The following is a 27,177-nucleotide window of genomic DNA, read 5'->3' on the forward strand; positions in this document are numbered from 1 at the left end:
CACACCAACATGGCTCATGTATACATATGTAACAAACCTGCACGTTGTGCACATGTACCCTAGAACTTAAAGTATAATAAAAAAAAATAAAGAAAGAAATTATCTTCGTGATCCAGGTTAAAGATTTCTTAGAACCCATAAATAATCATAAAAGAATAAAATTGATAAGTTGGACTCCATAAATATTAAAATTTCTGTTCTTTGAAAAATACTATTAAAACACAAGCCACAGCTGGAATATCTGCAAAAATATAACCAAAGAATTTGTATCCATGAAAAACTCCTTTTATAAAAGTTGTTCTAAGTTGAAAGTTATTTTCTTTCATCCTTTCAGTTTTACTTAGTAATGGAACTGATTCCCAAAATGATGTTTTTTTTTTTGAAGAAGGTGTCTTGCTCTGTTGCCCAGGCTGGAGTGCAGAGGCACGATCTGAGCTCACTGCAACCTCCACCTCCCGGGTTCAAGCAATTCTTCTGCCTCAGCCTCCAGAGTAGCTGGGATTACAAGCGCCTGCCACCCTGCCCAGCTAATTTTTTTCTATTTTTAGTAGAGATGGGGTTTTGCCATGTTGGACTGGCTGGTCTCAAACTCCTAACCTCAGGTGATCTGCCTGCCTCGGCCTCCCAAAGTGCTGGGATTACAATGGTAAAGTTTGATAATCATTCATTGGTAAGGAATCTAGAGCTTAAGTTTTTTTTCAATTTCCATTTCTATTTAAGATTCAGGGGTGCAGGTTTGTTACGGGGCATATTGCGCATGTTGTTTATTTCTCTAAGATAAAACATATCCATGAAATATTTGCAGAGCCGGATGACTTCTATACGAATTAGAAGAAAGGAGAAACCTGGGTCTTGTTCATGTCTTTTTATTTCTTCATTACCATCATTGACTGTATTCTTTGCAGGGTTCCTAACTGTTCTGGCAGTGAATTTCACTTTAGTGCAGAACTGCCTAGTCTTCCTTTTGTGAGATATGCTACAGTGAATTTTGAAATGTATAGTTTTAAGCCTTAGAACTGGAAAGATTTCAGAACTGTTACATCAGTGAGCCTCCTTGGGTATGAAATTAAAAGCAGGTATTTGTGAACATTACCAAGTGCTTAATTGTTACAACTATTTTAAGACTCTTAATTTACTTTTTCTAGATGTTGAAAGATTTTAAGAAATCTGAAAATGTGATTTGTTTGTAGTATTTATTATTTCTTTAAAAAAGATTTGGTAACCTTAACATGAGAAAGAGAAAAATATTCTCACAGCTTCTTCACTCCTACATGCTTCTAAAAATATTACAGTTTATCATCTGAAAAATTTGTGGAATTATGCCAAACAGAATATGTAAAAAATTTCTTTAGCCTACTTTTGGCATGTGTTTTTATTACCCGAAGTTTTATGATTATGGGCTGTTGCCATTGAAAACAGCTAAGTAACACTTAAAGATCTAGATTCATCAAAGATCAAAAAAGACACAGAAGGGCATTACATAATGTTAAAGGGATCAATGCAACAAGAAGAGCTAACTATCCTAAATGTATGTGCACCCAATACAGAAACACCCAGATTCATAAAGCAAGTTCTTAGAGACCTACAGAGACTCAGACAAACCTGACAAAAACAAGCAATGGGGAAAGGATTCCCTATTTAATAGATAGTGTTGGGAAAACTGGCTAGCCATATGCAGAAAACTGAAACTGGACCCCTTCCTTACACCCTATACAAAATTTAACTTGAGATGGATTAAAGACTTAAATGTAAAACCTAAAACCATAAAAACCCTAGAAGAAAACCCAGGTAATACCATTCAGGACACAGACATGGGCAAAGACTTCATGACTAAAACACCAAAAGAAATGGCAACAAAAGCCAAAACAGACAAATGGGATCTAATTAAACTAAAGAGCTTCTGCACAACAAAAGAAACTATCATCAGAGTGAACAGGCAACCTACAGAATGGGAGAAAATTTTTGCAATCTATCCATCAGACAAAGGGCTAATATCCAGAATCTACAAGGAACGTAAACAAATTTATAAGAAAAAAAAACCCCATCAAAAAGTGGGCAAAGGATATGAAGACACTTCTCAAAAAAAGATATTTATGTGGCCAACAAACATGAAAAAAAGCTCATTATCACTGCTCATTAGAGAAATGCAAATCAAAACCACAATGAGATACCATCTCACACTCGTTAGAATGGCGATCATTAAAAAGTCAGGAAACAACAGCTGCTGGAGAGGATATGGAGAAATAGGAATGCTTTTACACTGTTGGTGGGAGTGTAAATTAGTTCAAGCACTGTGGAAGTCAGTGTGGTGATTCCTCAAGGATCTAGAACCAGAAGTACCATTTGACCCAGTAACCCATTACTGGGTATATACCCAAAGAATTATAAATCATTCTACTATAAAGACACATGCACATGTATGTTTACTGTAGCACTATTCACAATAGCAAAGACTTGGAACCAACCCAAATGCCCATCAATGATAGACTGGATAAAGAAAATGTGGCACATATACACCATGGAATACTATGCAGCCATAAAAAAGGATGAGTTCACGTCCTTTGCAGGGACACAGATGAAGCTGGAAACCATCATTCTCAGCAAACTAACACAGGAACAGAAAATTAACCACCACATGTTCTCACTCATAAGTGGGAGTTGAACAATGAGAACACAGGGACACAGGGTGGGGAACATCACACACTGGGGCCTGTCAGGGCTCGAGGGATAGGGGAGGGATAGCATTAGGAGAAATACCTAAGATAGATGACGAGTTGATGGGTGCAGCAAACCACCATGGCACGTGTATACCTATGTAACAAACCTGCACATTCTGCACATGTATCCCAGAACTTAATTAAAAAAAACTTAAATGAGCACCCAAAATATGGATTATATAGAATTTTATGTATGTGTATTTATTATACAAGATATAGTTTTTTTTCCTAAATGAAAAGCACACACACGCATTAACCAATTAAATTTTAAAATTCCTGATACTTACCTGTGGACTTTGCCATCTCATTGTTTCCCTTGTCCCAGCTTTCATTCTACATATTATGATTACAAACTTTTTTTAGAAAAAAAGATGACTGAACAGATGGATGGGAAAGGATATGAGTACATAGGACAGAAGGTAAAGGATAACATGATTATGAGATATGTATTAGAATAAATTATTGTAATTCAAAACAACTAATTATTTAAAGATACTCACCAAATTGATAATATTTAGTATAAAAACTAAGGTGGTTTTACTAGTAAAGATGGGAGCATGTTTGTACTATAATATTCAAGAAAAGTTATGTGAAATTCAAGAGTAAGAGAAGGTGCCTGAAACTTAAGAAAGGAGATACAAGAGGCATGAAATAGTAGGGTGAGGAGGGATGGCTTCTGAAGAGAGTAAGTCAGTTGACAGTAACCCAAAATAGCAAGAAAAGAAATGGATTATTATTCAGTTATGAATCACTTTGTTGTCTTTGTATTTGAATGTGATTCTCTGAAATCTTCCTGTTCATATTTCTGTGTGTCTGCTTTTCACCTAATTAACCTCTTAGCACACTTAAGTGCTCAAAAATAGGTACTGGTAGGAGTCCTTTTGAATACAATGCCCCATATTTCAGCATCACCAGACCATCATTTTGTTTTTTCTTTTTTTTTTGAGATGGAGTCTTGCTCTGTTGCCTTGGGTGAGTGGGGTGGTGCGATCTCGGTTCACTGCAAGCTCCACCTCCCAGTTCATGCCATTCTCCTGCTTTAGCCTCCCGGCTGAGTTTTTTGTATTTTTAGTAAAGAAAGGGTTTCACCGTGTTAGCCAGGATGGTCTCGATCTCCTGACCTTGTGATCCGCCCACCTCAGCCTCTCAAAGTGCTGGGATTACAGGCGTGAGCCACCACGCCCAGCCCATTTTGTTTTTTCTTTGACCAAACCTTCCAAAAACTCAGAAACTGTCATTCATTTTTTATTAACCACAGTAGACATATTTGCCTCTCAATTATACACACGACCTATTGTCATTGCACTCAGGAGAAATGTTTCCAAGATAGACAGGCTCTTAAGAGCCTAAAAGATGCCAGGTTGCCAGCTTGGACTGGGTTTCTGCTAACTTCCCTGGTATAATTCTTATGGTAACTTATAAAGCAACAATTTGGAATATTTGATCACTTAGAAAAATTGTTAAAAACCATTAAATAAGAGATGCCTGTTGGCTGGGCGTGGTGGCGCACACCTGTAATGCCAGCACTTTGAGAAGCTGAGAAGGGAGAATCACTTGAAGTCAAAAGTTTGAGACCAGCCTGGGCAACATGATGAAACCCAATCTCTAGTAAAAAATACAAAAATCAGCTGGTGTGGTGGTACCTGGCTGTAGTCCCACCTACTCGGGAGGCTGAGGCAGGAGAATCGTTTGAACCCAGGAGGTGGACATTGCAGTGGGCAGAGATTGTGCCACTGCACTCCAGCCTGGGCGACAGAGTGAGACTCCGTCTCAAAAAAGAAAAAAAAGAAGTGCCTGTAATCCCAGCACTTTGGGAGGCTGACGTGGGAGGATTGTTTAAGCTGGGGAGTTTGAGGCTGCAGTGAGCCGTGACTATGCCACTGTACTCCAGCCTGGGCAATACAGTGAGACACTGTCTCTTTGAGAAAAAAAAAAAAAAGCAGTCCTACAGGCTGGCTGTATCCTTTTCCTTAACAGAAAATGTACATGCCAAACAAAAGTGAGGAATCATCTATGGATAGTATAGCAGACACTGCACAATGCTAAACTGCTCTCAAGTCTTCCCTCTCTAGGCAAAGACCAATCTGCTGCCTTTGTATTACTCTGTGTTCCATATCTAACACATCTATCAATCCTAATCAACAAGATTCCTTTTGTTTTTGTCAGGCAAGTCGGATAATCTCTCAAGTATGTATAGCCTTTCTTGATTACTAAAAAAATAAAAACTTATACCCTACCCTAAGGCCACCTTCCTGAAGTCTCAGGGCCTCTACTGCTGCTGAATTTTATATTGTAGCTTTTCAATTTTTATCACAAGCTCCTTCAGGAATCAGGATTTAGTTTGTGATTTAGAAAGTTCTGGCCACTGCCTGGGGTCATAGCTATTTCTACCACTTTCCAGATGTTTGCCCTTGTGCAAGTTAATGATCTTTTTTCACCTACGTTATCTATGAAAAGTAAAAAATAAAGAGTCCTTTTCTTGGCTGTCCATGGTGGCTCATGCCTGGAAGTTACCCCAGCACTTTGGGAGACCGAGGTGGGAGGATCTCTTGAGCCCAGGTCAAAGCTGCAGTGAGCCATGATTATACTACTGTAATCCAGCCTGGGCAAGAGAACGAGACCCTCTCTGAAGAATAAATGATATGTAGCACTTGGGCAGAATAGTGGTTGTCCCTGACAGGGGTGAGTGGAGCAATGGAGTCAGAATTAACTGGGAAGGGGCATGAGGAACCTCTTGTGATGCTGGAAATGTTCTATATTGATAATGGGTTTTAGTAATATAGATCTATGCATTAGTTGAAATTCAGTGAATATACACTTAAAATTTGAACATTTCATTACGTAAATTTTACCTCAAAGAAAAACTACAGACAAATACTTAATCAATTTAATGAAATACATGCTGAAATATTTAGGAGAAAGTATGCTGATGTCTGCAGTTTACTTTGAAACACATCAAAAAATAAGATAGACAGATGGAGTGATAGAGGGTGGAGTGATAGATACATGATGAAGTCAGTACAGTAGAATCATAGACTCTAGGTGGTGGGTAAACCAATGACCACTATAAAATTCTTTCAACTTTGCTGTACATTTGAAAATTTTCATAACAAAATGTTAAAAAAAAAAAAATATATAGCACCTGACACAGAGTAAGCCCTAGTCAATGATGGCAAATAGCTATTTTCAGCTGAAGAGGGATGAACAGGGGGTCAAATCACTGAATCTACTGTAGATCTGTCAGGAAGGAAAGAGACTGCTACTTTTCCCATAAACTTTCATCCCAAATCACAATTTACCTAATTAAAAAAAATTTTTTTCTTTGGCATCTTCATATAAAAATCAATTACTAAAAAAAAAAAACCAATTAACAACACATGATTCAGGCAGTTCTAGCTAATAGAGGTGACACATATAGGGAAAGCAATTATCAGAACAGGGTAGAAAGAGAAGATAAAAAGCAAATATAATTTTACTGTATGACAAATCTCCCTCAAATAGTTTTCTATTTATTGAATACTTCTAATGATGTGCTATTTTTAAAAAATCCAACTTCCTAAACATTATTTAAAAAGTGCTATTAAATTCTGTTTTAGTGCTGAAAATGTCTCAATTTGTCATGTCTGATGAGGCAATATTAAAATATCAGATGATTTTATATAGCTCATGAGCTAGAGGTGGAAGAAACTGAACAAGACACCCATATGTACATTGAACTCCACAAGGTTAGTTGACTTAGGACCTGCAACTTATCTACCCAACAGAACGAAGTGCTTTCAGCAAGAAAACAGACATACAATGGGAAATGGAAAGGAAAGGAAAGCTGGATGTGGGGTGGTAAATGCTCCTGGGAATTAACATCAGGTTTCAGAATAATTGTTGGAACTCTTCCTGGCCTTTATAGCTTGGTAAGATATTAAATACTGGCTTTAGGTACTGAATATCTGAAACATGCTTTATGCCTTTTGAATATACTCACAGTTTGTTTTCAAATACTCCACTTACTTGATTGTCATTTTCATTATCTTTGATAACCAAATACCTCAATAAATTTAATGAAGCCATAATCCTGTTAATTGAAAATATATGTTACTTACAGTATGGTTTTATATAGTCAACAGAAATCTCAATTAATAAGCTAAAACTTTGGGCATATTTTTATAATTAGGTTCGCCAATAGAAACTATTTCCATTAATATCTTTTTGAGTAGTAATAACTTATCACTCTTGTTTTCCATTGAAGTTCAAATCATAGAATTGTGAAAATTATCATCCTTGTTTTAAAAAAGCGTTATCTTTAGTATTTGAGAGCATCATCTCTTGCTTTCTGAATTTTAAGATTCCTTTTTACATGCTTTTAACCATTTCTCAATATCCATTCCAGTATACTGAAACTGAAATTATATGTTCTATATGAAAAAAAAAAAAATGACCTGGAAAACAATAAAACAACAAAATCTAAACACATAAATTACATACACAGATTTTTAGTTTTAAGTCACAAATGCTGTCGTTGCAAATTTCTGTGGAATGCTGGGTACATAAAAGCTATCAAATCCTGGTGTTGGTCATTCACCTAGAAAGAGGAGCTTTTGTTTCTACACATTATCAAATCACTTATATATGAAAAATCTTTATGCAACTTAATGAATTAGCCATAAATCATAAAATCACAGGAAAAGACATTTAATTACTTTAGGTTCCCTAAGCAGATGTTTCCCATTTTATTCTGAATTCACTATGTGAACTTCAGTAATGGTCACCTCACCTATCTGAGTTCTGCAGTAAATCTGTTTCCGCACCCTCTGGAAGAAAAAGTACCAAATCAAGAAGGGACACCAACTGTGGTCCTGTAAACCATTTGTTGTTATGTGTTCTCTGAAAAACAAATGAAAAATTGAGAAAGGCTTTAAATAATAGCTTGATAATTCATGTTTTTCTAATACCTTGACACTACAAAAATAAAGAATTGCACATTTAAAATATATTTTTTAACTTTAATTTCCATACTTTCATTCACTTTCCAGACACCAGGAACAAACCCTGCCAGTTTGAGAACACTGGTCACTCTGTTTCCCATTTAGAATCACTGAGTACTCACAAACAGAAGAGACTTAAGTTTCCATTCATTTTTCAGAAGCATATAACAAAACAAAAATAAGCCACAATATCAGCTCAAAGAGGCCCAGAGTGATGACTCACACCTGTAATCCCAGCATTTTGGGAGGCCAAGGCAGGTGGATCACTTGAGCTCAGGAGTTCAAGACAAGCCTGGGCAACACGGTGAAACTCTATCTCTACAAAGTCAAACTTCAGCCAGGTGCAGTGGTGGGCACCTGCAGTCCCAATTACTCGGGAGGCTGATTTGGGAGGACTGCTTGAGCCCAGGAGGTGGAGGTTTCAGTGAGCCAAGATCATGCCACTGCACCCAACCTGGGTGACAGGAGTGAAACCCTGTCTCAAAAAAAAAAAAAAAAAAAAAAAAGCTCAAAGAATACAATTTAAACTTACAGTTAACAAAATTTCCAAATTCAGAGTTTTTAAAACATAGAAATAGGGGAAAAAATATGCCTTAATAGTATTTAAGTAATAGTAATACTAGAGATAGAGCAATAACTCACGTTCATGTATTCTACGTATGAATAAATATACCCTACAAAATAAATTGGCAATTGACACTTTGGCTATGTTCTTACCTTTAATGACATGTCAATTTGATTTTTGATATTTTGAATAATAAAAGCCTCCACACCTGAGTGATTACTTGTATTCAATAAGCACCTTAAAAGCAAAATTACAATACATGTGAAATTATCCTGGACAGCATTAGAATTAAATGGTGATAAAAGTCTTACAAATTCAAAGAGGCCATGTGTTACTTCTAGGAATAAAAACTCCACAGTAATGGTAATTAGCAAGGTGATCAACCAATTACAAAGTCACCTGTAATAGTTATTGCTCTCACTAAATGGTAACTTCTTATTTTTTTATTTTTATTTTTTTCAGACAGAGTCTCACCCTGTTGCCCAGGCTGGAGTGCAATGGCACGATTTCAGCTCACTATAACCCCCGCCTCCCGGTTCAAGTGATTCTCCTGCCTCAGCCTCCCGAGTAGCTGGGATTACAGGTGCCAGTCACCATGTCCGGCTAATTTTTATATTTTTAGGAGAACGGGGTTTCACCATGTTGGCCAGGCTTGTCTCGAACTCCTGACCTCGTGATCCGCCCGCCTCAGCCTCCCAAAGTCTGGGATTACAGGCATGAGCCACCGCACCTGGCCCATAAATTCTTATTTATAACTGGATCTTCCACAAGCCATTGCTATCAAACCAAATCTGAATATTTTTATGCACATAGTTACAATAATTTAACATGGCAAGAAAGGCCACTAACATAATAGTCTAAAAAATCCCCAAATTATTTCCTGTGAAAGTAGTCTAGTGCTAGAGTAGCTTAATTGCAAAACAAAAAAAAAAAAACAAAAAAAAAACACTAGGTATGACTAGCTTAAGAAAAAAAGGGGATTTACTGGTAGAGCTACAGATAGAATAGAATAGGAAAGCTAGTATAATACCTAAGAATTGAGATTTCATAAACTTGCTCTTACTCTCAATAGAACAACAAGAAAAGACAGGATCAAGAGTGTTGGCTGGGCACGGTGGCTCACGCGTGTCATCTCAACACTTTGAGAGGCTGAGGTAGGTGTGAATTGCTTGAGCCCAGGAGTTTGAGACCAGCCTGGGTAACATGGAAAAACCTTGTCTCCACAAAAAAATTAGTTGGGCATGATGGCATGCACCTGTAGTCGCAGCTACCTGGGAGGCTGAGGTGGGAGGATTACCTGAAGCTGGGAGGTCAAGGGTCAAGGCTGCACTGAGCCATGATCACACTGCTGCACCCCCACAGAAAGAACAGTGCTAATACTGGCCAATCCCAAGTAAGGACATTTTAGCAAATCCAGCCTGCTGCCCAATTTTATCAGTAAAGTGTTACTGGAACACACCCATCCCCAATACAAAGTCAACATTGAGCAGTTGCAACAGAGACTATATAGCCCATAAAACCTATATTTACCATTTGGCTCTTCACAGAAAATCAGAAAGTTTACCAATCTTTAGAGAGTTGCTAGAATCTTATCCACCTCAAAGAGCACTATTAGTAAGCTCTTACTATTAACATAGTGCATAGCCTATCAAAGTTGTAATTCCAAAGCCATCAATTTCAACTGTGAGTAATGGAGATTAGTGACATACATAAAGTTCCAGCAGGAGCATCATCCATCTCAGTTTAATTATTTTTAAGTCTATTTTAAATTTAGAGTATTCCAATTGATTGAACTGCAATATATACTATTATTCATACAAAATATAGACATATATAGTATGTATCTGAAATATTTGATTAACCCTTTCTCTAGCCATCACTGAGAATGTATAATATGGCTTCCAACCAGAGTTGAATTACATGTAAAACATACCGACACACTACGCCCTAAAACAATTACATGGCATTAACATAATTTTTAATCAACCACACACTTAGCAATTAGCCATGCTTGATACATACCTAAATAATGTATATTTGCCTTGTGAATCCAACTTGTTAATATACAGCTGAAGCATAGCTAAACTCTTTTTCCTCTAAAATGGAATAAACAATATTATTATATCAAATGAATAAAGATTGCCCAGACTTCATCACTATCCATTTCATGCATGTAATAAATCCACACTTATACCTCCTAAATATATAAAAATTCTACAAATTAAAAAGTTTAAAAAGAAGATTAAATTATTTGTCAAATTTTCTCATTGTAACTCATTATTCTTTAGTCTCCAAACATTTACATACCAGTGTCTCAATGGGGCAAAGTGTCATTACTTTCACTAAGCCCTGGAAATAAAAAAATGTAAAATTCAGATGTAAACAGATTATACTGACTGCAAACAAACAACTACAATACATCAATAGGTTACTAAAAATTCAGAGAAGTGAGGGCAGCAGATTTAAAAGTGAAGTAAATTAATTTTTCCCTAAGCCTTCCATTCCAGAAAGCTAACTACAATTGATTTTTTAAGTGATACTGAGTAGAGTGTCACAAAGCATACTTTTAAAAGCAAATGATAATTTTCAATTATGTCTACAGTGGCAAGAAAATGAAATCAAACCTACAGAAATATAATTTATTAATTAAAAATAAACTATGTTAACAAAAACCATGTTTTTCTATTTAAATATTAGGAAAACCAGTTCCCACACTGAAATCTAAGGATGTCCTTGGATATCATAACAAAGAGTACTGGGCAAAATAAACCATAGGAGGGAAAAACAAAAGGTATATTAGTCTTTATGGTAATGAGTCAGTGGATGCCTCGGATGGAGTCCTGAGAACCTGAGTTATGAGAAACATAAAGGAGCTTCATTTTCCAAGATCCCTACAGGAATAAAGTATTAAAAGAAGAAAGTTATGCTTTTCTACTGGACGCTGTGCTATCTATAATGGTGGCCTCTAATAGCTATTCATGTTTAAACAAATTTAAATTTAAATTTAAAACTCAGTTCCGGCTGGGTGCGGTGGCTCACACCTGTAATCCCAGCACTTTGGGAGGCGGGTGGATCACGAGGTCAGGAGATCGAGACTATCCTGGCTAACACGGTGAAACCCCATCTCTACTATAAATACAAAAATATTAGCCAGGCGAGGTGGCGGGCGCCTGTAGTCCCAGCTACTCGGGAGGCTGAGGCAGGAGAATGGTGTGAACACAGGAGGTGGAGCTTGCAGTGAGCCAAGATAGCGCCACCACACTCCAGCCTGGGCGACAGAGCGAAACTCCGTCTCAAACACACACACACACACACAAAACAACTTAGTTCCTCAGTCATATTTCAAGTGTTCAGTTTGGTTAGTGGCTTTCATATTGTTAAAGTTCTACTGGACAGCATTACACCAGAGTTTTCAAAGGTTGCAGAGTGGGAAAGGAATCAGAAAAGACCTTACTTTAAGTTCAGAACAGGCAAAGGGCTATTTTCAATATTAGAATACATATTTTATTTACCTGAGGTACAGTAAGAAAACTCTTGATTTCTAAGTACTGGTAAAGTAGACTACTGTCTTCTATTCTCAATAAACTATTCTCCAGCAGCTCCTACAGATTAAAATATATGCAGATACATATATAGTGAAGTCAACAGCTGTTATTTGTTGACAAGACTATGTATTTAAGTTATAATGGGAACAAACATCTTACCAATCCTTTGGAGATAACAGACTCTTCTGTTCTGAAAAATAATATTACAATTTATCATGAATTTGTAAACTATTTTAGAATGATACTTCATCTTATGAAAAATACAGCAAAAATTGAAATTTTAACACTTTTAAAATGCATATCATTAAGGAGAAATTCTGTTGAAGAACTTGATCAAAAGTTTTAATCCATCTTTGATCTGTCTTTTGGTTTGGCTAAGACCGCTAAATCTGACCAAAATAAATCTATTCAGGGATTATTTCCTAACTTCAAAACAATAGATCTTCAACAGCAAGTGCTAAGAAACTAACTATACCTGATATAACCAATGCTATATATTCCAATTGATTGTTCTGTAAAATCTTTCCAATTCTTTTTATTCAAAAAAAGATTCAATGACTATGCAGTTTGGAAATCTCAAGAATATAGGACTTAGATTCAAAACAATACATACTATCACTGTATGAATAACAGAAACTAAATGTAATGAATATAAAATCATTAACACATACAAAATACAGCAAATTTACAGAGTTAGTAACTACTTGTGCCAGGAGACCCTTGGAAATTCCTGCCTTGTATGCTGAAGATTTGCACATTGCCATGTTACAAATCTTCCTTCACCTGGTAAGAGATGGGATTGATAAACTGTCACTAGTGTTCCAGGAGGATAATTGCAAAGCCCTAACTGATCTCAGGGGATAATTTAAACATGTTACATGTTATAGTGAAAGAAAACAAAGCATACAGTTTTGCAAAATTCTTTAATATCTGTCTAGAAATTATGTATACTTGTTACTCTGTAATTTCCTTTTTTTTTTTCTTCTGAGACAGGGTCTTACTCTGTTGCCCAGGCTGGACTGCAGTGATGTGATCTCTGCTCACTGCAGCCTAGACCTCCCCGGTACAGGCGATTCTTTCACCTCAGCCTCCCAAGTAGCTGGGACAACAAGCATGCACCACCACGCCTGGCTAATTTTTCAGATTTTTTGTAGAGAGAGAGACTGGCCTTGAACTCCTGGGGTAAAGCAATCCTCTTGCCTTGGTCTCCCAAGGTGCTGGGATTATAAGTGTGAGCCACCATGCCTGGTTTTTTTTTTTTTTTTAAATAGAAAGTCCTGCTGCTTAGCACCTCAAATGAGAAAAGTTGTAATTAAATGATATCACTGTCAATAATCTCAATTATAAAACGTGGAAGTTAAGACACCTCCTTCCTTTTGATGCAATTCACAGACTGTGTCCACGAAGGAAAAATATGGATGAACATCTTTTACTCACTGCCCTTCCTTAAGATGGAGGAGGATGCAGTAGAGTAGGGGTGTTTTAATTACCAACTTTTGGAATAAGAGAAGAAACCTTAGAAAGAGATGACTGGAAAAGCCCTTAAGACAAAATCTTAATACTGTCTTAGGTTTAAAATAAAAGACACTTTGGTGTAAAACCTCTTTGACTCATTTCTGTCTCTCTCGTGAATTATTTGCCAAACTGTTTTATAAAATAACCAATTAATTAATTAGAGCCTAGCAAAGAGAAGGCAGTCTCTGCTGATCTTAACAAGGACTATTTTAACACTATTTCATTTTGAGATACCACCTAAATCATCTTACCTTTGCAAAAAGACTTCAATATGCCCCATATTAAACTGCAAAAGGTACAATGGGCTAAAATAGAAACAAAAATATATATATAATACACACACACACAGATATGTACGCACATACATACTGTTATGGGTTGGATTGTATCTCCCCCAAAAAAGATATGTTAGAGTCCATACCTCTAGTACCTCAGAATTTGACCTTATTTGGAGATAGGGGTTTTTATGGAGGTAATCAATTTAAAGTGAGATTATTAGGGTGGGCCCTAATCCAATATGACTGTTGTCCTTATAAAAAAGGAAAATTTGGAGACAGATACAAGCACACAGGGAGAAGAGCACATGAACATGAAGGCAGAGAACAGGGTAATGCATCTACAAGCCAAAGACCATCAAAGATTGTGAGCAAATCACCAGAAGCCAGGAGAGAGGCATGGAGAAGATTCTCCTTCACAACCCTCAGAAGGAGCCTCCAGAACTATGAGACAAACTATTTCTGTTATTTTAACCATCCAGTTGGTAGCACTTTTTTACAGCAGCCCTAGCAAATTAATACACATATGCTGTATCAGTTATTTTGGTGATAGACTGTGATGCTTAAGAGTACCAGCTCTGGGGTCAGACAGAGCTGCCTGAATCCCACCTACGCCACAAAGTAGTTAGATCTTCGGTGGTATATTAACTTGTCTAAGCCTGTTATTTTCATCTGTAAAATGAAAGAATGCTCTATTTCACAGGCTTATTATAAGGATGAGATAATGCATATAAAGTTATTAGCATAATGTTTCATACATGGTGAACATGCAAATGATAGCCATTATCACAACATTTACATAAAAATATACTCCTAGGTTATTCATATATAAATATACAAACTCATACAAACACCCAATGCCTAGAGACAAAAATACAATCCTTATTATCATAGAACTCAAAGTCCAGAAGGTATTACATTATAAAATTATATATTTTAAAAATAACTTTAATGAACATTGTGGGAAAAGAAGACAGGTCAAGGTAATTATAATGGAAGGATTCAACCTAAATTGGGTGGTGAGTGAAGGCTTTGCTCAGAAAGTGACATTTAAGGATAAAGATAATTTTAAGCATATACAAAGGCCAAATAGCTGGAAAACTCATTACATTTAAACAAGAAACAAAAGAAGGTCTGTGTCACTGGAGCATAGCAAACAAGAAAGGTGGTAGGAGATCAATCAGGTCAATCAAGCAGGGAACAGACCAAGCATAAGTTTGTCTCAGAAGTTATGCAAAGGCATTAAGACTTTATTCTTAAAGCAATACAAAGCCACTGGAGGGTTTTCAGTAAGGGACCTCTTTTAAGGCTTCACTTTCTGGTATGTTGAGAATGTGTTAAATTAAAAGGGAGTCAAAGTGGATATATAAATATCCACTTAGGATTACAGCAGTAATCCAGTGAAAAGATGATGATACTCCTGGGTACCTGGCTAGTTCCAGGGTGGTCTCAAAAGCTTCAAAACCAAGCCCAGTTTATCATCTTCTGATTCCTGTCCCCACCATTCCCTTACACCTATTTCAACACCCCCCACTTTCATTACTTGTCTACTGCTATCTTTAACAGATTATAGCTGGGAACATTCTTATTAAAAATAGCCTTTATTATTTATTTAAAATGTATTAGTGTGTTAATATGCATATATTGGACATTAAATAGATGAGAATTTTATGAAATTCCTTTTAGAATACATGAATAAACCAAACACTAACTCTTACCTTAAGACCATTGGAAGCTGATCAATACGGATGCCCTGTACAAATACTAGATATGCCAGAGAAGCCATTGAGTCTGCTAATTGTTTATCTTCTTCTTCTTCAAATTCAAGGTAATTCCAAGTTCTCTTTTTCCTTCCATGATTAAAAATCATTTTGGGGAAAGGGTGTCCAATTGCTGATAAAAAACCCTATGAAATGGATAAAAAAGGAAACTGTAGCACACAGACTCTAAGATGCCCCCTGCCCCGTATTCAGACTCCATATTCTCACCAAGGGGAGTGTAATCACTCCCTTTGAGTATAAGTGGCACCTACGAGACTTGCTTTCAACCAACAGAATATGCCAAGATGTCACTCCCATGATTAGATTATATGACAAAAGTGAAGGGGTTTCTACAGAAGTAATTAAGGTCAAATCAAATCAGTTGATTTTGAGTTATTCAGAAAGGAAACCATCCTGGGTGGCCCTAACTTAATCAGGTAGATTTTTTAAAGGGGTCCAGGTCTTCCCTGAGAGTCAGAAACTCTCCCTTGCTGGCTTTAAAGAACTAAGCTGCCATGTTACGAGAAGGCTCATGGACAGAACTACATGGCAAGGGACCAACTACAGACAGATCCTAGAAGCTAAATGTGGTCCCTGGCTGACAGCCAGCAAGAAAATGGGGACCTCAGTCCTACAGCTTGGAGGAAATTCTGCCAACAGCGGAAACCTGGAAGTGGATCTTTCCCAGTTAAGCTTCTGATAAAGACTAAAGGCCCAGTCAACAACTGGCCTGTAGCCCAATGAGACCCTGAGCAGAGGACCCAATTAAGCTGTGGCTGGACTCCTGATCCATAGAAACTGTGAGATAACAAAGGCATGCTGTTTTAAACTGCTAAGTTTATAGGAATTTGTTATATAGCAGTGAAAAACTAATACAGAAGCCAACAGCAAAATCGTCTTTTACATAGCATTTTATACTCAGAAGTATTCTAAATTAATTCAGAATCATAGTTTAAAAAAAGTTTAAAATGAATTTTATGTATCTTCTACCACAATTTTTTTTTTTTAAAGTGCTTCAGGGATATTTGAGAGCAATCTAAAATGTGAGACATACAAATATATGAAGCAAGGGTAAAGCAACTAAAATGAAGAATACTCCAGGAACAATGTTCCACTGACACTGTCTGCCTGTAGAGAGTGGGCTGCAGGAATGCTGGGCAGGGCAGCGTTGAGGAAACACTGTTGATCTCTCAAGTCATCTGGGTTCTCATGTCAGATGAGAAAGAGAAGCATCCTTGCACGAGCGGGTAGGACCACAGGGCTAAATAAAGCTTTATGCTCAGGAAACAGGATCACCCCATGCCTCTTATACTGGTACTAATTCTAGTGTACCGCAAAGCACCTGACCTTCAGAATCCACTGAAATTGATTTTGAGCTTTGGCTCTGCCACTTACTAGCTGTGTGACACTGGATGAGCCACAAAACGGCGTAATACCTATGTCAAATAATTATTGAGCAGCTCCACAAAAAAAGCGTAAGAAAGTTAAAGTCACAACAAACTACCATATAGGAGTTAAAAGGGAATGAATGACAAAAACAGCTAAAGCAGAATGAATAACTTCCACACAAGTCACTCTTTTATTCAATAAACACTTAAGTGCAAGGCGCTGGGCCTGACTTTGTGGGGAATTATAAAGCCAAGTAAGTCTTTTCCAGCCTTCAGGGAGTTAAAATCTGCTGATCCCAGATGGTTCCATTAGTCATTTCAGAATACAAAAAGGAACCATGGAAAATCATCCTCAGTCACAAGAGACTGCTATTCAGCGACCAGATGCTAAATATATACTGCTGCAGTGATTTTCAAAGCCATGCATTCTTGTTATAGCTACAAGACAAAAAGTTTATTGCACTCTGATTCCAAATGTCCTTAATCATGAAGCTTCATTTCTTTATTCAGCCAATGCTACATGTGTTTCTTCCATAGTAAGGTAGCCCTGTTTTGTTTTTTTTTTTTTTGGCAACAAGGTCTCACTCTGTCACTCATGCTGGAGTGTAGTGGCATGATGATGGCTCACTGCAGCCTTGACTTCCCCAGGCTCAAGCAATCCACCTTCCTCAGTCTCCTGAGTAGCTGGGACTACAGGTACATGCCACCATGCCCACTATTTTTTTTAATTTTATTTTTATTTTTAATTTTTTTATAGAGATGGGGTTTTGCCATGTAGCCCAGGTTGGTCTTGAACTCCTGGGCTTAAGTGATCTGCCCACCTTGGCCTCCCAAAGGCCTAGGCCTACAGGCGTGAGCTACTGTGCCCAGCCTAACATATCCTTTTAAAAACATTATGTGCAACTAGATTCTACAGTGCTGCTCTGGATATCTGAGGTCCAATCTGTTCTCAAATCTGGGCCTTCACTATCTACCCACACACCATCCAGCAGTCTTGCTCAGACCCAGGCTGTACCTGCTACCATACAATTTCTCAAAATTCATGACAGCTTTTGTCCTTTCAGGAATGTTCCTGTACTACAGCCTTTGGGACATTCCAGTAGTTCTGTACCAAAATAACTTGTACCAAAGTAAGGATGGCTGAGGCCAGAGAATCCCAACCACACCACGCTTACCAGTACTTCTCCAGCACAGAAGACTTCTCCTCATTTCATCTCCTAGCTGGTCTCACCTGTACTTCTAGACTGCTCTGTGCATCCTTACTGCTGGCTCTCTCTACTTGCAATGTTCCTTCTACTGAGATTTTAGAACCACTCAGCTACATCCTCAGTCTCTTCATAGGATGCTTGTTCTGCCTCACTGCCTTAACTAAACCTGTCTGATTTCTGGTGGGAGATGCTCATTCTCACACCTTTTATACCACAGGGTCCGGAAGGCAGCTGTTGGCTGAGGAGTACAGGTAGGGGCTTAGCATAGTATTGTAGTAGTGGCTTTTTCTGTACTTTTCAACAAAAGCACATTTTCCTTTGATGCAGATAACATCCTGTCCTTTTCTCTGTCATATGCTGACTTCCTGGTAATTTCCTGACATTCACTGAAGACTCTGGCACCTTCTCATAATCTTTTTCTCTACCCACCTCCTGCTATGATCCTGGGAAAATTGAATGTTCATGCAGATAAACCCTATACCAGGCTAGTCTCATGGTCCTTTATTATTATTATTATTATTTTTCAATCAAGCAGCAAGTCATTGCATCTACTCTCATGGTTCTCAGTTTCTAAATTCTAGTGACCTTTAGTTCTAATCCATTTTTAGTACCTAATCCCATGCTGGATCTCTGAACATCTGGAACTATTCTGTATTTGATACTTTAAACTCCAATATCCCATTTTCTGACCAAAATCTCTCATCCTCTCTCTCCTAGCAATCTGCTTTTCTACTTCTGACTTCTCCAGTCCTGTGATTCCTTCATTTTGACCTACTTAGGCATCCCCTTCTAACTCCCTTTCTTTACCTATCCAACCTGGATCATGGATTATTGACCAGTTGAACTATCTGCACCCTGTATTTCCTTCAGCAGTATCTACCCAGTAAAATGTCAGCCTTGGAAAAATAACTACAATCTACCTTCTCTACTTCTACACACAGGGAGCTGAGTATTGCTGGATAAAAAAATACAGACTGTTACCACTACAGTTGTGGTCTCCAAGCACCACTGAGTGCTCAGTACTGCTGACTCATGCTTCCATGGCCTTCCACCATCTCTTTCCTTTCCCCTCAGTATTCCAAACCTTTACCAGTTTCCTTAAGCCCTTTTACTCAATGCCCATTTCTACCTCCTCATTATTAAGACGTCATCTCTCCTTCACCTAGAAATCCGAGGCCAGTGGGTTTGATTCCTCTCAATTGTAAGTTCCCATTCCTGCTACAAATTTCTCAACATGTTTTCTTACCTTGATACCCATTAGTTCTTCCTCTCTAGGACCTTCCTTATGTCCTTGATACTATGTCCAGCCATCTGCTCATAAGCCACATTGTTTCGGTTATCTCATAAACACTTGTATTTTTCTCTCAACAGTTTGCACCCCAACAGCTATAAACATGCTCAAGTCTTCCGATCTCCATTACCTTCCTACCCTTAGCTCATGTGTTCTAGCTATTACCTCCTTCCTTGTTAATCTAAACTCTTTCAAAGAACAGCTTACACTAGTCATCTCCATTTTCTCATCTGTCATTCATTCTTCTATCAACTCCATTCTGATTTGTCTCCAGCACTATAAACTTTTCTTGCTAAGATTAACATTGCAATCTTACTTCCTAAATCCACTGGATGCTTTTCAGCGTACCTCTACATTGCATGTAACGGTACTGATCACCTCTATCCTTCTGAAACTCTGCTACACCAGTTTCTGTGTATTTCTACCACTTCTGACTTCTTTTTTGGGCTCATTTTAAGTGCCGGTACTCTCTAGAGTTCACTCCTGAGCCCTTTTCTCTTGTCACCTCTTTAGGTAATCTCAACCCATCTTATTCAAAGTATCTCCTGGCCAGGTACGGTGGCTCAGACCTCTAATTCTAGCACTTTGGGAAGCCAAGATGGGAGGATCACTTGAGCCCAGGAGTTCAAGACCAGTCTGTACAGCATAGTAAGACTTCACCTCTACAAAACAAAATTTTAAATTAGCCAGGCATGCTGGGGCATGCCTGTAAGTCCCAGTTACTCAGGAGGCTGAGGTGGAAGGATCACTTGAGCCTGGGAGGTTGAGGCTGCAGTGAGCTATGGTTGTGCCACTGCACTCCAGCCTAGGCCACAGAGCGAGATCCTAACTCAAAAAGTATATATACACATTTACATATAATTCTATATTAAATATACATATATTTTACATATTAAAATATTATATTTAAAATTCCTTAAAAACCTACTCTCTCTGGTTATTAGATATATATTAAAAAATTATTGTTAATCTTGTTAGGTGTTAGGCTGGGAATAGTGGCTCTCGCCTGTAATCCCAGCACTTTGGGAAGCCAAAGGCAGCCAGATCGCTTGAGCCCAGGAGTTCGAGACCAGCCTGGGTAACATGGTGAAACCCCGTCTCTACCAAAAATACAAAAATTGGCCAGGTGGGACTATGTGTGCCTGCAGTCCCAGCTACCTGGGAAGCTGAGGCAGGAGAATTGCTTGAGCCCGGGAGGCAGAGGTTTCAGTGAGTCGAGATCATGCCACTTCCTTCAGCTTGGATAATGAGAGTGAAACCCTGTCTCAAAAAATTTTAACAAAAGGTAATAAAATCTTGTTAGGTGTCATGATAACATGGTGGTTATTTGTTTTTTTAAAAAAGCCCTTATCATTAGGGAAGCATCCTTAAAGACTTACAGATGAATTATGTTTAGGACTTGTTATACCACAGCAAGAAAAGGAGAAGGATGGATAAAACAAAACTGGCAAAATGTTCATAATTATTGAAGCTGGGTGATGGGTACATGGGCATGTGCTACATTATTTTTAGTACTTTTCTGAATGTTTTTAAATTTTTATAATACATTTTATTTAAAAGCTCAAGACCCCCAGATTCTTGCTCTGTATTCTTTATCTCAAGTATTGGCACCTTCATCTGCCCAGTTATCCAAGCAAAAACCCTCATCCATGTGCTATTCAAAATCCAATCAATGACCAAATTTTGCCAGTTTTATCTACTATAAAGTTCTCAAATCTGCCCTTTCTTCATCTTTAACCTAATAACAGAATGTACCATAAATTTAGTCAATTAAAAAAAGAATACAAACAAAAACTATATCCATACATCTATACTCAGGCTCCTATCATTTCTTACTTAACTCCCAAGGCTTCCCTACTTCCAATTTTATCCCCGTTAGTCATCTTCCTTTAAAGTGATGAATCCTAAACACAGTTTGATTACATCACTCCCAGATTTAACATCTGTGATACTGTGAAATATATATTTGTTCTTTGTTCCCACTTCCTGGGATATAACTCCTAAAATCCTTGGAATCTCCAAAGTGATAAGTGTCTTTATGCTGTTGAGTTGACTGATGGCTGGGTCTCCTGGATAGCCTCAGGATGGGAGCTGGTTGCCAAGGGAACCAACCCTGTGATTAGAAGGTTGGACCTTTCAGTCCCACAGCCCCACCCCCATCCCACCTCAGTAGAGGGGCTGAAGATTAAGTTGATTACCAATGGTCAATGAGATAATCAATCATTCCTACATAATGAAGCCTCCATAAAAACCCAAAATGATCGGATTCAGAAAGCTTCTGGACGCTGAACACACGAAGTTTCCAGTAGGGTGGTGCATCCAGGAAGGGTATGGAAACTTGGTACCTCCTCCCCTATACCTGGCCCTATGCATCTCTTCATCTGTATCCTTGGTAATATTCTTTACAGTAAACCACTAAATATAAGTAAGCAGTTCCCTGAGTTCTGTAAGCCAATCTAGCAAATTAATCAAACCCAAGGAGGGGGTCCTGGGAATCTTGATTTATAGCCAGTCAGTCAGAGCACAGGTAAAACATCCTGGGGCTTGGGACTGGCATTGGAAGTGGGGGCAGTCTTGAGGGATTCAAGGGATGAAATCAAGGGATTCAACCTGTGAAATCTGACACTGCCTCCAGGTAGGTAATGTTGGAATTGAATTAGAGGACACCCAATTGGTGTCCACTGTAGAACTGCTTGCTTGCTTGCCGTGAAGTGCAGGGGGCAGGGCAAGGGAACTCCATACATCTGGTGTCAGAAACTTGTTATGACTATAGTAGGAGAAACTGAGTTTGGTTTTTCTGCATCACCAGATTTCCTCTAATAGTTTCCAACTTTCATAGTTGCCTTCTCAAAATACGCATCATAGGTGATGGTGCTTATACTACCTCCAGGAGATGATACTGTACTCTAGCACTGGCAACAATGAAGAGCCCCCAGACTTTCGTGTGCTCCAGAGAAAACCCTTCACCTCTCCTTCTTCATCTCTCACAGCCTCTTCACTATTATCGTGACCATCAGCATGAACCTTACTAAATTATGTATTCCCAATTATATTAGTCACCAAGTCATCTCTCATCTTCAGAATTTATTCCCATAAACTTCTAGCATCCCTTCATATTACCCCTTTTTCCATCTCTCCTAAATGAAAATTGGCTCTCATCTGAAAACAACTGGGAGGCTAAGGCAGGAGAATTGCTTGAACCTAGGAGGTGGAGATTGCAGAGAACTGAGATCGTGCCATTGAACCACAGCCTGGGTGACAGAGCGAGACTGTCTCAAAAAAAAAAAAGAGTCACTTCCAAGAAAAAGACTGCTATATTTTTCATCTACACCCATTGTACCACTGAGCCTGGGAATACATCTGTTCTCCTTGCTGCTTCTACACCATTCTCTCCCCATCCTCTCTAAAAATCCCTCAACTCTGAAACTCATTTTTTATGACTTTACCATTTCTAGCCCCCCTTGTTGCAGTTAGTAGACCCCAAGGTCACCCCATCACGTGGCTTTCCAACATTATAATTCTGTGGGATTTAAACGTACAACCGAAGAAATCTCAGAAATCTATTTTCTCTAGTCCAATGACCTTGGCCTCTACCCTCTCCTTTAGAACACCCTCTCATGTTCACACCCCAGACACTGATACTAGTAACTATAATCTTTTCATAACACTATTTTCAGGCATCCTATTCTTTACACCTATTTTTTCAGTTCACTCCTTTTAGTAACCTAACTCCAAACATTTGTCACCCACATCAGGTTCTACAACCTAATGATCCAATCACCTTTTCACTGTCTCTTGCATTTAGTATGTCCCAGCTTTACTCCTTACCCAGCTTAAATTCTATCTCCATCATTAAAGTCACTTAGTACATTAAAATCACCTTGTGGCAGAGTGCAGTGGCTCACACCTGTAATTCCTGACTTTGGGAGGCTGAGGCAGGTGGATCACCTGAGGTCAGGAGTTTGAGACCAGCTTGGCCAACACGGCGAAACTCCATCTCTACTAAAAATACAAAAAATTAGCCAGGCGTGGTGGTGGGTGCCTGTAACCCCAGCTACTTGGGAGGCTAAGGCAGGAGAATTGCTTGAACCTAGGAGGTGGAGATTCCAGAGAACTGAGATCGTGCCATTGAACCACAGCCCGGGTGACAGAGTGAGACTCTGTCTCAAAAAAAAAAAAGTCACTTCCAAGATGGCTGAATAGTAACAGCTCCGGTCTGCAGCTCCCAGCGAGATCGATGCAGAAGATGGGTGATTTCTGCATTTCCAACTGAGGTACCTGGTTCATCTCATTGGGACTGGCTGGACAGTGGGTGCAGCCCACGGAGGGCAAATTGAAACAGGGTGGGGCATCGCCTCACCTGGGAAGCATGAGGGGTCAGTGCATTTCCCTTTCCTAGCCAAGGGAAGCCGTGACAGACTGTATCTGGGGAAACGGTATACTCCTGACCAAATATTGTGCTATTCCCACAGTCTTAGTAACCGGCAGACCAGAAGATACCCTCCCGTGCCTGGCTTGGTAGATCCCACACCCACGGAGCCTTGCTCACTGCTAGCACAGCAGTCTGAGATTGACCTGTGAGGCTGCAGCTGGACAGAGGAAGGGGCGTCTGCCATTGCTGAGGCTTGAGTAGCTCACAGTGTAAACAAAGAGGCCTGGAAGCACGAACTGGGCGGAGCCCACCACAACTCAGCAAGGCCTACTGCCTCTACAGGTTCCACCTCTGGGGACAGGGCAAAAGGTAGCAGACAGCTTCTGCAGACTTAAACGTCCCTGTCTGACAGCTCTGAAGAGAGCAGTGGTTCTCTCAGCATGGCAGTCGAGCTCCGATAATGGACAGACTGCCTCCTCAAATAGGTCCCTGACTCCCAAGTAGCCTGACTGGGAGACACCTTCCAGTAGAGGGCCGACAGACACCTCAAACAGGCAGGTGCCCCTCTGGGACAAAGCTTCCAGAGGAGGGTTCAGGCAGGAATATTTGCTGTTCTGCAGCCTCCACTGGTGATACCCAGGCAAACAGGGTCTGGAGTGGACCTCCAGCAAACTCCAACAGACCTGCAGCTGAGGGAACTGACTGTTAGAAGGAAAACTAACAAACAGAAAGGAACAGCATCATCATCAATAAAAAGGACATCCACACCAAAACCCCATCTGTAGGTCACCATCATCAAAGATCAAAGGTAGATAAAACCACAAAGATGGGGAGAAACCAGAGCAGAAAACCTGAAATTTCCAAAAAACAGAGTGCCTCTGCTCCTCCAAAGGACTGCAGCTCTTGGCCAATAAGGGAACAAAGCTGGACAGAGAATGAGTTTCACGAGTTGACAGAACTAGGCTTCAGAAGGTCAGTAATAACAAACTTCTCCGAGCTAAAGGAGCATGTTCTAACCCGTCACAAGGAAGCTAAAAACCTTGAAAAAAGGTTAGACGAATAGCTAACTAGAATAAACAGTGTAGAGAAGACCTTAAATGACCTGATGGAGCTGAAAACCATGGCACGAGAACTACGTGACGCATGCACAAGTTTCAGTAGCTGATTCGATCAAGTGGAAGAAAGGGTATCAGTGACTGAAGATCAAATTAATGAAATAAAGTGAGAAGAAAAGATCAGAGAAAAAAAGAGTGAAAAGAAACAAACAAAGCCCCCAGGAAATATGGGACTATGTGAAAAGACCAAATCTGCGTTTGACTGGTGTACTGGAAAGTAACAGGGAGAATGGAACAAAGTTAGAAAACACTCTTCAGGGTATTATCCAGGAGAACTTCCATAACCTAGAAAGGCAGGCCAACATTCAAATTCAGAAAATACAGAGACCATCACAAAGATACTCCTCGAGAAGAGCAACCCCAAGACACATAATTGTCAGATTCACCTAGGTGGAAGTGAATGAAAAACTTTTAAGGGCAGCCAGAGAGAAAGGTTGGGTTACCCACAAAGGGAAACCCATCACACTAAGCGAATCTCTCGGCAGAAACCCTACAAGTCAGAAGAGAGTGGGGGCCAGTATTCACTATTCTTAAAGAAAAGAATTTTCAACCCAGAATTTCATATCCAGCCAAACTAAGATGCGTAAGTGAAGGAGAAATAAAATCCTTTACAGACAAGCAAATGGTGAGAGATTTTGTCACCACCAGGCCTGCCTTACAAGAGCTCCTGAAGGAAGCACTAAACACGAATAGGATCGACCGGTACCAGCCACTACAAAAATGGTAAAGACCAGCAACGCTATGAAGAAACCACATCAATTAATGGGAAAAATAACCAGCTAACATCATAATGACAGGATCAAATTCAATCATAACAATACTAACCTTAAACGTAAATGGGCTAAATGCCCCAAATAAAAGATATAGACTGGCAAATTGGATGGAGTCAAGACCCATCAGTGTGCTGTATTCAGGAGACCCATCTCACGTGCAAAGATGCGCATAGACTCAAAGGATGGAGGAAGATCTACCAAGCAAATGGAAAACAAAAGAAAAAAAGCAAGGGTTGCAATCCTAGTCTCTCATAAAACAGACTTTAAACCAACAAAGACCAAAAGAGACAAAGAAGGCCATTACATAATGGTAAAGGGATAACTTCAACAAGAGCTAACTATCCTAAATATATATGCACCCAATACAGGAGCACCCAGATTCATAAAGCAAGTCCTTAGGGACCTACAAAGAGACTTAGACTCCCACACAATAATAATGGGAGATTTTAACACCCCACTGTCAATATTACACAGATCAATGAGACAGAAGGTTAACAAGGATATCCAGGATTTGAACTCATCTCTGGACCAAGTGGACCTAATAGACATCTACAGAACCCTCCACCCCAAATCAACAGAATATACATTCTTCTCAGCACCATATCACACTTATTCTAAAACTGACCACATAATTGAGTAAAATACTACTCAGCAAATGTAAAAGAACAGAAATCACAACAAACTGTCTCTCAGACCACAGTGCAATCAAATTAGAACTCAGGATTAATAAACTCACTCAAAACAGCACAACTACATGGAAACTGAACAACCTGCTCCCGAATGACTACTGGGCAAATAACGAAATGAAGGCAGAAATAAAGATGTTCTTTGAAAACAATGAGAAAAAAGACACGTTTCAGAATCTCTGGGACACTTTTAAAGCAGTGTGTAGAGGGAAATTTGTAGCACTAAATGACCATAAGAGAAAGCAGGAAAGAGCTAAAATTGACATCCTAACATCACAATGAAAAGAACTAGAGAAGCAAGAGCAAACAAATTCAAAAGCCAGCAGAAGGCAAGAAATAACTAAGATGAGAGTAGAACTGAAGAAGACAGAGACACAAAAAACCCTTCAAAAAAAATCAATGAATCCAGGAGCTGGTTTTTTGAAAAGATCAGCAAAATACACAGACCTCTAGCAAGATTAATAAAGAAGAAAAGAGAGAAGAATCAAATAGACACAATAAAAAATGATAAAGGGGATATCACCACCAATCTCACAGAAATACTAACTACCATCAGAGAATAGTATAAACACCTCTATGCAAATAAACTAGAATATCTAGAAGAAACGGATACATTCCTGGACACATACACCCTCCCAAGACTAAATCAAAAAGAAGTTGAATCTCTGAATAGACCAATAACAGGTTCTGAAATTGAGGCAATAATTAATAGCCTACCAACCAAAAAAAGTCCAGGACCAGACAGATTCACAGCTGAATTCTACCACAGGTACAAAAAGGAGATGGTATCATTCCTTCTGAAACTATTCCAATCAACAGAAAAAGAGGGAATCCTCCCTAACTCATTTTATGAGGCTAGGATCATCCTGATACCAAAGCCTAGTAGAGACACAACAAAAAAAGAGAATTTTAGGGCTATGTCCCTGATGAACATTGATGCGAAAGTCCTCAATAAAATACCAAATCCAGCAGCACATCAAAAATCTCA

At 38.9% G+C, this 27,177-nt stretch overlaps 1 protein-coding gene across 2 annotated transcripts in view; it reads right to left on the reverse strand.

Annotated features, from left to right (window-relative positions):
• The window catches only part of GLMN (glomulin, FKBP associated protein), a 62,809-nt gene that overhangs the window by 10,836 nt on the left and 24,796 nt on the right, over nt 1–27,177 (reverse strand). Inside the window, exons 8-16 of one of the 2 annotated variants that reach the window (XM_011939976.1) lie at nt 15,315–15,502; nt 13,573–13,626; nt 11,966–11,996; nt 11,774–11,863; nt 10,569–10,610; nt 10,284–10,357; nt 8,414–8,498; nt 7,486–7,595; nt 6,723–6,786 (exon numbers count right to left, since the gene is read on the reverse strand). In XM_011939976.1, coding sequence (XP_011795366.1) covers nt 6,723–6,786; nt 7,486–7,595; nt 8,414–8,498; nt 10,284–10,357; nt 10,569–10,610; nt 11,774–11,863; nt 11,966–11,996; nt 13,573–13,626; nt 15,315–15,502 — 738 coding nt within the window. The remainder of the gene's footprint in view (nt 1–6,722; nt 6,787–7,485; nt 7,596–8,413; nt 8,499–10,283; nt 10,358–10,568; nt 10,611–11,773; nt 11,864–11,965; nt 11,997–13,572; nt 13,627–15,314; nt 15,503–27,177) is intronic. The other variant, XM_011939977.1, reaches the window with a different exon arrangement.

This window comes from Colobus angolensis, unplaced genomic scaffold, assembly GCF_000951035.1.
Source record: "Colobus angolensis palliatus isolate OR3802 unplaced genomic scaffold, Cang.pa_1.0 Scaffold186, whole genome shotgun sequence".
Lineage (NCBI taxonomy): Eukaryota > Metazoa > Chordata > Mammalia > Primates > Cercopithecidae > Colobus > Colobus angolensis.